The 12,035-nt window shown below is 43.4% G+C and overlaps 1 protein-coding gene across 2 annotated transcripts in view; it reads right to left on the bottom strand.

The window, feature by feature from the left end:
* Positions 1-12,035, bottom strand: part of arl13b (ADP-ribosylation factor-like 13b) — a 129,535-nt gene that overhangs the window by 90,443 nt on the left and 27,057 nt on the right. For both annotated transcript variants that reach the window (XM_070893387.1, XM_070893388.1), the window contains exon 3: positions 9,387-9,457. In XM_070893387.1, coding sequence (XP_070749488.1) covers positions 9,387-9,457 — 71 coding nt within the window. The remainder of the gene's footprint in view (positions 1-9,386; positions 9,458-12,035) is intronic.

Below are 12,035 nucleotides of genomic sequence, written 5' to 3'. Positions count from 1 at the left end.
GTACTAGTTTTGCGGTGCAAAAACGTGATCCTCGCCAAGTTTAGTGCGAGGCTGGGAGCGCTCCAAGAGGCGCCTTGGGAGAGGGAAAAAGAAAATTCACAAAACTTTAAAAATAAACATTGCCAACACCCTTACCACATAAATCACTGCAAAAATATTAAAAAATAAAAACTTGAACTTATTTTTTGCAGTTTATCCAAGTCACTGCCGCCGGCAGGGCTGCACTGCTGTGTTTTCCCTGCCGGTCATCGGGGGGGGGGGGGCGGGTTTCGCGGCGTATGGGTTGGGTGATTGACGAAACTTATGCCGGTGTCGCAATGCGAGCCGCTGCACACCCGGCACAGCTCTCCCCGGCGGTGCTTCTAAATGGCGTAGCGAAAAACGACCGTAGGATCGCGCCCGGATGAAAAACAGCTGACTGCCCCATTTTTCGCCGCGCAGGGTCAAAAGGCGACGAGAACCCGGTCGCAAATGACTAAAATCCAGCCCTTGTAGTACAACCTATTACAAAATCACTGAATTCAAATCCAAGGATACGATACAGTCGAACTGATTTCTATCCCCCTTTTTGAGCAGGAACATGGTAGTATTGCTATGAAAATGGAAGCGCAGAACTTACTGTCCCGTTCCTGCTATCAGTGTGCCTGCTGCCATTTTGATCAGGGCCTAAATACAAGGGAATTGGATAAATACAAGCGACTGGAACTCCTGCCAACAGGGAGGAGCCTCAGTAAAGTATGTAAATCTAGACCTCAATAGAATCCCAATGCCATCTTCAATCACTTCAGCATGGTGAATGATCGGTGCTGGACCCATCCAGTAGTATTGGACATTACAGCTCAGTTCCAATGATATGCAAAGAGACACTCACTGGCAATTAGTCAGATCACTGGTAGCTACCTGGAGAGTTGAAGGAGCTTTTGTGATAATGGGCGTGAAATTCCCGCCTTGCCAGGTCCGTATGGAGTCTGTACGGACCTGGCAAAGCCTTGCAAAAGTCGGTTTTCCGATCGGTCAAGTTTTAATATCCCCGTAACAAGGACATTCGCACGGGCGAGATTGGGCTATTTGCCCATCTCTTGCCCAGCGAATGTCCTTGAAACTTTAACACCTGGTACGCCTACTTTTACCAGCTTAAGAGTTTTAAAAACACAAAAATGTATTTAAATTAAATTTTTAAAGAGTAAAAACCCTGTCCATTAAAGCAAGTTTATTTCAAATCCAAAATAAAACAAAAAAAATCCCCCCAAATGTTATTTTTCTGAAAAATTTAATTAATTAATTTTAAATATATGAGCTTCTTTTTAAAATTTATTATGTTGCGTTTGGGTGTTTTAGGGGATTACTCTCATTGATAGTAATAGGAACTCAGATACGGAGTTCCCATTATCAATGAGAATACTGTACCGTGATTGGTTGTCCAGGCCCACGTGACTCCATCTTAGACTTACATACCTGGAAGATGGGGGGGGGGCACGCTGCAAAGCACGGGAATCTTCGAGAAAAACGGAATCGCAGGAGGGCGCAGGAGCAGAAGGTAGGTGCGGATTGTATTTCTTGCTTTCAGGCGAATGCCCACAGAAAGCCTCCAACCGGGATTTCAGGGCCAATGTTTTCTAGCTGAAATTGTGTTTTTTTTTGCATCTCAACCATTCTGTCAGCACTGCGAGATGCTAGCTTTACTGAAGGATAGGAGATATTGGCCAGCCCTTAGTAGCTGTAGGAAGAGGGGAAACAGGTGCAGCAGCAGCAGTTGGGGGTGCTTTAGGGAATCCAGGAAAGAGGACAGCTCCTCATAGGTAGCCTTACCTTGCATACAAAGTCTACAGGATTAGATTAAGCTACCTGACCTTCAATGAGCAGTGCAAGAGGAGATGGAGATTCTAACAAGAGGCAAAACCAGATATCTGCAGAATGCTGCAGCAGGAGCTAGAGGCCATAACTGGTACTGCATTGCTTGCGACAGTTAAATATGCTACAGACCTGAATTCTTATGCATCAGGGTCATTTCAAGCTGGAGACATATGCAATACGAGTCAGGCTGCAGAGCTTTCCTGTAAAAAGCAAGTCACAGATGCACTGTTTACCAGGTTTAAAGATTCATCTCATTTCCCATGGACCACATCAGCCAGCAGGAAAGGGCTGCGGGTCTTGCAGCCACTGCAGGATTGCCATAATTGCCGAGTGCCATCAGCGCGCACACATGGCCATCGGGACTCCTGCTAATAAGCCCTATACCCTCATGAACTGCAAGTGGTTTCACTCCCTTAATTTCCAGCTGAGGTGTGACTACCAGCAGCGGTTCATGCAGATATGCACTCACTTTCCAGGCAGTTCTAACAATCCCTACAACCTGTGGCAGTCCAGAACAACCCCTCTCTTTGACAAGAACTACATATCACAGGCTGGCTGTTAAGAGACAAGAGATATCTTCTTCTGGACCTGCTGCAGCATTTATCATTTGAAGAGGAAACATAGAAACATAGAAAATAGGTGCAGGAGTAGGCCATTCAGCCCTTCAAGCTTGCACCGCCATTCAATGAGTTCATGGCTGAACATGCAACTTCAGTACCCCATTCCTGCTTTCTCGCCATACCCCTTGATCCCCCGAGTAGTAAGGACAACATCTAACTCCTTTTTGAATATATTTAGTGAATTGGCCTCAACAACTTTCTGTGGTAGAAAATTCCACAGGTTCACCACTCTCTGGGTGAAGAAGTTTCTCCTCATCTCGGTCCTAAATGGCTTACTCCTTATCGTTCGACTGTGACCCCTGGTTCTGGGCTTCCCAAACATTGGGAACATTCTTCCTGCATCTAACCTGTCTAAACCCATCAGAATTTTAAACTTTTCTATGAGATCCCCTCTCATAGAAACGTTTTGAGCTCCAGTGAATACAAGCCCAGTTGATCCAGTCTTTCTTGATATGTCAGTCCCGCCATCCCGGGAATCAGTCTGGTGAACTTTCGCTGCACTCCCTCAATAGCAAGAATGTCCTTCCTCAAGTTAGGAGGCCAAAACTGTACACAATACTCCAGGGTGTGGCCTCACCAAGGCCCTGTACAACTGTATTAACACCTCCCTGCCCCTGTACTCAAATCCCCTCGCTATGAAGGCCAACATACCATTTGCTTTCTTAACCGCCTGCCGAACCTGCATGCCAACCTTCAATGACTGATGTACCATGACACCCAGGTCTCGTTGCACCTCCCCTTTTCCTAATCTGTCACCATTCAGATAATAGTCTGTCTCTCTGTTTTTACCACCAAAGTGGATAACCTCACATTTATCCACATTATACTTCATCTGCCATGCATTTGCCCACTCACCTAACCTATCCAAGTCACTCTGCAGCCTCATAGTATCCTCCTCGCAGCTCACACTGCCACCCAACTTAGTGTCATCCGCAAATTTGGAGATACTACATTTAATCACCTCGTCTAAATCATTAATGTACAATGTAAACAGCTGGGGCCCCAGCACAGAACCTTGCTGCACCCCACTAGTCACTGCCTGCCATTCTGAAAAGTACCCATTTACTCCTACTCTTTGCTTCCTGTCTGACAACCAGTTCTCAATCCACATCAGCACACTACCCCCCAATCCCATGTGCTTTAACTTTGCACATTAATCTCTTGTGTGGGACCTTGTCAAAAGCCTTCTGAAAGTCCAAATACACCACATCAACTGGTTCTCCCTTGTCCACTCTACTGGAAACATCCTCAAAAAATTCCAAAGATTTGTCAAGCATGATTGCCCTTTCACAAATCCATGCTGACTTGGACCTATCATGTTACCTCTTTCCAAATGCGTTGCTATGACATCCTTAATAATTGATTCCATCATTTTAACCACTACCGATGTCAGGCTGACCGGTCTATAATTCCCTGTTTTCTCTCTCCCTCCTTTTTTAAAAAGTGGGGTTACATTGGCTACCCTCCACTCGATAGGAACTGATCCAGAGTCTATGGAATGTTGGAAAATGACTGTCAATGCACCCGCTATTTCCAAGGCCACCTCCTTAAGTACTCTGGGATGCAGTCCATCAGGCCCTGGGGATTTATCGGCCTTCAATCACATCAATTTCCCCAACACAATTTCCCGACTAATAAGGATTTCCCTCAGTCCGCCAGAAAGAGGACCTGTCTTGGCGGCCTTGCTCGATCAGGATCTCCACCGCTGCACTAAATCTGGGAGCCCTTGCATGAGATATCTCGGACACAAAAGTTGAAAATTTAACATCAAAAATTAATTCCAAGTTAAAGGACACCTCACTAAGATGTGCAAGCTTGTTTTAAATAGGCATCGGGCCAGCTGGAAATCCCACCCTCTAAAAGCAGCAAGCTGCCAATCAACACTGCAAACATGCAGGTAGTTCGCCTATATTTAAAATGAGGCCAGACCATCAAGATGATCCAGTCAACAGAAACATCTACACCACTGTATCTGAAAAGCATCTTACCATACTCTTAACTACTGCTGTGTCAGAAGAATCAACACTGCTCGCAGTTAGAACATTACATTGTGGGAGAGGATTTGCAACTTTTTTGCTATTGAGAGAGATAGAGCTAGAAATTCAGCACCATTCCCGCCCGGTTTTTCGGTAGTATTCTTCATTTTCGGCAGAAAACCACCCGGAGGGAATTTCACCAAAGCGTTCCTCCTGGAATTTCGAAATACCGCTGGGGAGCAGACCGCCGGCGTGCACCACCGAAAAAAACGCTACCGCCCAAGTTCGGTCACAGTAGTGACCCATTGGGGAGTTGAAAAAAAAACGCCCATGAGAAACCAGCCAGTGCTGGGCAGTAGGTATGAAGCCCTGCAAAAAAAGTTCACGTTTTTTTTAAATTCTTTTACAGCAATTAAGTGGAAATGGGCCCCCGAGAATGTTTTCTGATTTTTTTGTTTTTTGGAAAAATATTGTGTGTTTTCCCTCCTCCCAAGGTCCAACCCGCAGCCTCGGACTAAATGTGAGTATGTACCGCCCAATTTGCCAGGGATCGCGTTTTCCGCCGAGAATCTGCATGCAAGACCCATATTTCCCGCCGGGCGGAATGTTTTCTTTTTTGATCAGTTTTTCGGCGGCATTAATTTAATCTTAGCGGTTTTGTGGGCAGCAATCCGGCAGATGGATTTTGTGGAAATTCTAGCCCATAACAACAAAACAATTTTCTTAAAGATACTGGAAAAAAAAATATAGCTTCTAATGTACCCTTTTTCAAAAAAGGGTTTGCCATCTAATTATCATTCTTCACGAGAATCTGTGCTCTTGTATACTTAAAACAAAAATATCAGTTTAGGGAAGCAAGAAATAATTTCAAACTAAAATCCCCCCCACTCTGAAGAATTTTAATTAAAAAAAATAAAATCACTTAAAAATGCCTTCTTCCCTGCAAGAGATATTCCCATTTATTGAAAAGCAGATTGTTGGTGGTGAATCTCCCAGTCCCATAAAACCCACTTGGACAATATATCTTTGATCAGCTGTCATCATAGCAAGTAGGAATGGCAACCTTTCTAACTAGAAAGATCAGAACCTTTCAAACAAATCAGAACAAATATCAATACCAACTAAGATTAAGGACCCCTTTAAAGTATGTAAGTGTCAGCATTTAGATTCATTTCTAAATGTATTTACTAAAAAATCTGAGATGCAAGTATACAAACTCAGTTAGGCAGCATGAGCAGCACTTTCAAAAACGTCACTAGCCCATAATGTTCTCTTCATTCATCTTCACGAACAGAAAATTGTGGGCATTCTAACAAGTCATCTGCTGCGAGACACCAGGTCAGCGGTATGGAAAGTTTCACCTTCATATCTTATTTCATTTTCAATCCCACCTCCTTAAATTTTCTTGACTCCTGAAGATGACATTTCATATTAGGATACAATTCCATGGCACCAGTTACATCCAACATCTGCTCAAAGCAGCCTAAATTGCTGGGTTGGATTGTTATGAGTGGTTGCTGGCTGGGCAGGTCCGGAACCAATGTCCTAGGGGGAGTGTTTGCTAGTGCTGTTGGGGAGGAGTTAAACTAATATTGCAGGGGGATGGGAACCTATACAGGGAGACAGAGGGAGACAAAAAGGAAGCAAAAGCAAAAGACAGAAAGGAGATGAGGAAAAGTGGAGGGCAGAGAAACCCAAGGCAAAGAACAAAAAGGGCCACTGTACAGCAAAATTCTAAAAGGACAAAGGGTGTTAAAAAAACAAGCCTGAAGGCTTTGTGTCTTAATGCAAGGAGTATCCGCAATAAGGTGGATGAATTAATTGTGCAAATAGATGTTAACAAATATGATGTGATTGGGATTACGGAGACGTGGCTCCAGGATGATCAGGGCTGGGAACTCAACATCCAGGGGTATTCAACATTCAGGAAGGATAGAATAAAAGGAAAAGGAGGTGGGGTAGCATTACTGGTTAAAGAGGAGATTAATGCAATAGTTAGGAAAGACATTAGCTTGGATGATGTGGAATCTATATGGGTGGAGCTGCAGAACACTAAAGGGCAAAAATCGTTAGTGGGAGTTGTGTACAGACCTCCAAACAGTAGTAGTGATGTTGGGGAGGGCATCAAACAGGAAATTAGGAGTGCATGCAATAAAGGTGCAGCAGTTATAATGGGTGACTTTAATATGCACATAGATTGGGCTAGCCAAACTGGAAGCAATACGGTGGAGGAGGATTTCCTGGAATGCATAAGGGATGGTTTTCTAGACCAATATGTCGAGGAACCAACTAGGGGGGAGGCCATCTTAGACTGGGTGTTGTGTAATGAGAGAGGATTAATTAGCAATCTCATTGTGCGAGGCCCCTTGGGGAAGAGTGACCATATTATGGTGTATTTCTGCATTAGGATGGAGAATGAAACAGTTAATTCAGAGACCATGGTCCAGAACTTAAAGAAGGGTAACTTTGAAGGTATGATAGATTGGCTAATGATACTTAAGGGGTTGACTGTGGATGGGCAATGGCAGACATTTAGAGAACGCATGGATGAATTACAACAATTGTACATTCCTGTCTGGCGTAAAAATAAAAAAGGGAAGGTGGCTCAACCGTGGCTATCTAGGGAAATCAGGGATAGTATTAAAGCCAAGGAAGTGGCATACAAATTGGCCAGAAATAGCAGCGAACCTGAGGACTGGGAGAAATTTAGAACTCAGCAGAGGAGGACAAAGGGTTTGATTAGGGCAGGGAAAATGGAGTACGAGAAGAAGCTTGCAGGGAACATTAAGGCGGATTGCAAAAGTTTCTATAGGTATGTAAAGAGAAAGAGGTTAGTAAAAACAAACGTAGGTCCCCTGCAGTCAGAATCAGGGGAAGTCATAACGGGGAACAAAGAAATGGCAGACCAATTGAACAAGTACTTTGGTTCAGTATTCACTAAGGAGGACACAAACAACCTTCCGGATATAAAAGTGGTCAGAGGGTCTATTAAAGAGGAGGAACTGAGGGAAATCTTTATTAGTCGGGAAATTGTGTTGGGGAAATTGATGGGATTGAAGGCCGATAAATCCCCAGGGCCTGATGGACTGCATCCCAGAGTACTTAAGGAGGTGGCCTTGGAAATAGCGGATGCATTGACAGTCATTTTCCAACATTCCATTGACTCTGGATCAGTTCCTATCGAGTGGAGGGTAGCCAATGTAACCCCACTTTTTAAAAAAGGAGGGAGAGAGAAAGCAGGGAATTATAGACCGGTCAGCCTGACCTCAGTAGTGGGTAAAATGATGGAATCAATTATTAAGGATGTCATAGCAGCGCATTTGGAAAATGGTGACATGATAGGTCCAAGTCAGCATGGATTTGTAAAAGGGAGATCATGCTTGACAAATCTTCTGGAATTTTTTGAGGATGTTTCCAATAAAGTGGACAAAGGAGTACCAGTTGATGTGGTATATTTGGACTTTCAGAAGGCTTTCGACAAGGTCCCACACAGGAGATTAATGTGCAAAGTTAAAGCACATGGGATTGGGGGTAGTGTGCTGACGTGGATTGAGAACTGGTTGTCAGACAGGAAGCAAAGAGTAGGAGTAAATGGGTACTTTTCGGAATGGCAGGCAGTGACTAGTGGGGTACCGCAGGGTTCTGTGCTGGGGCCCCAGCTGTTTACATTATACATTAATGATTTAGACGAAGGGATTAAATGTAGTATCTCCAAATTTGCGGATGACACTAAGTTGGGTGGCAGTGTGAGCTGCGAGGAGGATGCTATGAGGCTACAGAGTGACTTGGATAGGTTAGGTGAGTGGGCAAATGCGTGGCAGATGAAGTATAATGTGGATAAATGTGAGGTTATCCACTTTGGTGGTAAAAACAGAGAGACAGACTATTATCTGAATGGTGACAGATTAGGAAAAGGGAAGGTGCAACGAGACCTGGGTGTCATGGTACATCAGTCATTGAAGGTTGGCATGCAGGTACAGCAGGCGGTTAAGAAAGCAAATGGCATGTTGGCCTTCATAGCGAGGGGATTTGAGTACAGGGGCAGGGAGGTGTTGCTACAGTTGTACAGGGCCTTGGTGAGGCCACACCTAGAGTATTGTGTACAGTTTTGGTCTCCTAACTTGAGGAAGGACATACTTGCTGTTGAGGGAGTGCAGCGAAGATTCACCAGACTGATTCCCGGGATGGTGGGACTGACCTATCAAGAAAGACTGAATCAACTGGGCTTGTATTCACTGGAGTTCAGAAGAATGAGAGGGGACCTCATAGAAACGTTTAAAATTCTGACGGGTTTGGACAGGTTGGATGCAGGAAGAATGTTCCCAATGTTGGGGAAGTCCAGAACCAGGGGTCACAGTCTAAGGATAAGGGGTAAGCCATTTAGGACCGAGATAAGGAGAAACTTCTTCACCCAGAGAGTGGTGAACCTGTGGAATTCTCTACCACAGGAAGTAGTTGAGGCCAATTCACTAAATATATTCAAAAGGGAGTTAGATGAAGTCCTTAGTACTCGGGGGATCAAGGGGTATGGCGTGAAAGCAGGAAGTGGGTACTGAAGTTTCATGTTCAGCCATGAACTCGTTGAATGGCGGTGCAGGCTAGAAGGGCTGAATGGCCTGCTCCTGCACCTATTTTCTATGTTTCTATGAAAAGAGGACTGGGTTTGACGGATACCCCAATGCTCAATACTTGCTGTTTCGGCTTACACACGACGATAACATGTTTGATAAGGCCAAGCTTTCTTAATTGGGAATAATGCCAGCACTATAATATTTGAATAGCCCAATTAAAATAAAATTAAGTTTTATAAACTAGAAGCTACAGGAGCCATAACTTCCTGTTGGACATGATTTCATGCTGAATTCAGTATGTTGATACCTACAACCATCACAGAGATTTACAATAAAGTTTTGGTGTATCACCACAGATTTCTTACCTCCTTGAATCCCTTTTACAGTTGCAGTTTTCCCAGCATTATCCAATCCCACCATTACTAGAGTCACCTTCCTGTGAAAAGAACATGTTGCATTCACTTAATATTATTTTTCCCATTCGCTGTACTAAAAAAAATGAAATATGTTAAACTACAGATCTCAGAACTTGCATCATTATATAGTAATAAAGCTGGAGGTTCACACACCTTTGATTATAAAATTTGTAAAAATCAGATTTTCCAGAATTATCTCTCAACCACTATAATTGTGTTTTAGCATGGTACCACTCAATCACTTTCAAAAATACAGGATAATATATGGGCTGGAGTATGTTACAAAGGAGCAATACAGCAGGGGCGTCATATTGCATCAAATTGAGAGTGCAAAACTTGAAAATTATGCTTCAATAATTATTGTAGGGTCTATGAATGAATGAAGGAATGAAGAGGTAAAGCTAGATGTCATCAGCATATACATGGAATTTGGATCGGTGCCTATGGAAGACGTCACCTCCAAGCAGAATGCAGATGAGGAACAGGAGGGGGCCCCAGGAAGGATCCTTAGGGAATTCAAGGGGGGGGAGAAAGAGTATGAGGTTCAGAAGAGAAACTTCTTTTGGAGATGTGCGGATTGATTCCACTCCTCCTGTACTAACACATTTAAAGGTGACGACATGGAACACTCTGATTCAAAGCAAGTGAGAAAAAGATCTTCAGGACATGAAGCAAGCAGCGAGATCACCGACATGCCCACATTGTAACTATCCTAGATACCCTCCAAATCTCTCTCCTTTACCCTCCACCCTTATTTCTGCTCCCTATCTCACTAAACCCATCTACAAATTTCTGGGCCTGGGCCACTTGGAAATCACAAAAGGCCATTCGGCAAACCAGTCCACATTGGTTTTATCTTCCATATTAGTAACAGTCCCAATCCCTTGTGCCACGATTCAATGCTGCTCCCTTTTGTTCTTTAGTACTAATACAAACAACTACTATTAGATTGAATTTTTGGGGGGTGGGGAGGAAGTAAGAGCTTTAAAAGATTTTTTTTTTTTTAAATTATTTTTCACCCCAACTGGCTAACCCTAAGAAGCAATCAGACTGTAGCGCTGCAGAACTGGGTGCCATACAAGAACTAATGCAAAACAGCCTGTGAAAAAGGATTGCTGAACAACACATCCCTAATGTCCTTATTATTTTGCACAAACAGACAATTAACTGATCTTATTAACTGGAGCACAGTATACAAATATTATTAACCAAGCAGATTAACCTACATTATCAAACGACTTGCAACCATTGGGAAGGTGATAAAGAAAGCAATTAACAGCTCATTCAGTGTGAATGCCCTTTATATTACAGTAGGAATCCAAATCAGTGAATACAGTGATGCGTACGTGGTTTATTTATCTTGAAGACTGCACTCTTGACCCTGTTAGGCAGTGATATTATTGTAAATATGTGTAACAGGAGGTTTTGACAGGAGGTCACAATTCCCTTTTTTGGTGGAAGCCGAGTGCACTGAATCAGTAATTCAGAATAGGTACTGACTGGTTTCTTTAGAAAAACAGTGTCCAGCCATGACAGCTGAGCATAAGTAGTGCCTACTCTACTTAAAGCAAAGTATTTTAGAATTATGTTCTATTTGTGTTCTCCCTCCCATTGTCCAACTCAGTGGAACAACACTCACTTGGTGCTGTGCAACGTGGAAAGCTAAAAAGACTTGCATTTATATAGCGCCCGTCATGACCTCAGGATGATCTAATGAAATACGTTTGAAGTGCAATCGTTGCTGTAATGTAGGAAACACAGCAACCAATTTGCACACAGCAAGTTCCCAAAAAAACAGCAATATGATAATCAGCAGATAATCTGTTTTTGTAACATAAAAACAGAAAATGCTGGAAATATCTGTGGAGAGAGAAACAGATTTACGTTTCAGGTCGATGACCTTTTATTAGAAATGATGAAAGATCATCGAACTGAAACGTTAATTCAGTTTCTCTCTCCACACATGCCGCCTGACCGGCTGAGTATTTCCAGCATTTTCTGTTTTTATTTCAGATTTCCAGCATCTGCAGCATTTTGCTTTTGTATCTGTTTTAGTGAAGTTGGTTGAAGGATAAATATTGGCCAGGATATAATACCAAGGAGAACGCCCCTGCTCTTCAAAATACTGCCATGGATCTTTTATGTTCACCTCAGAGGGCATTCAGGACTGGGGTTTAACGTTATCCGAAAGACGGCATCTCCGACAGTGCAGCACTCCCTCAGTACTGCACTGGGAGTGTCAGCCTAGATTTCCTGCTCAAGTTTTTGGAGTGGGACTTGAACCCACAACCTTCTAACTCAGAAGGAATGCTACCACAGAGCCATGGCTGACTTCAAGCACACAATGAAGTATACTGGTTAGGCATTTCAAATATGAATAAACAAAGCTAACACAAGGGGCTAGTATTTCGCCAACTTTGCGACCGGGTTTTTGTCGCAATTTGACCCTCTGCGGCGAAAACTCAGTCAGCGGGATCCTCGGGCACCTTTTTGCGGTGGTGCTTCCACATACCGCCGGGGAGAAGTATGCCGACATGAAACGCCGTAGATTGCGTTACCATTGTACTTTCAGCACTCTCCGCCATGCCCAGAATACCG

This window comes from Pristiophorus japonicus, chromosome 11 (assembly GCF_044704955.1).
Source record: "Pristiophorus japonicus isolate sPriJap1 chromosome 11, sPriJap1.hap1, whole genome shotgun sequence".
Taxonomy (NCBI): domain Eukaryota; kingdom Metazoa; phylum Chordata; class Chondrichthyes; family Pristiophoridae; genus Pristiophorus; species Pristiophorus japonicus.
Note: the sequence above shows the minus strand (reverse complement) of the source record. Positions and strands in the feature narration are given on the sequence as shown.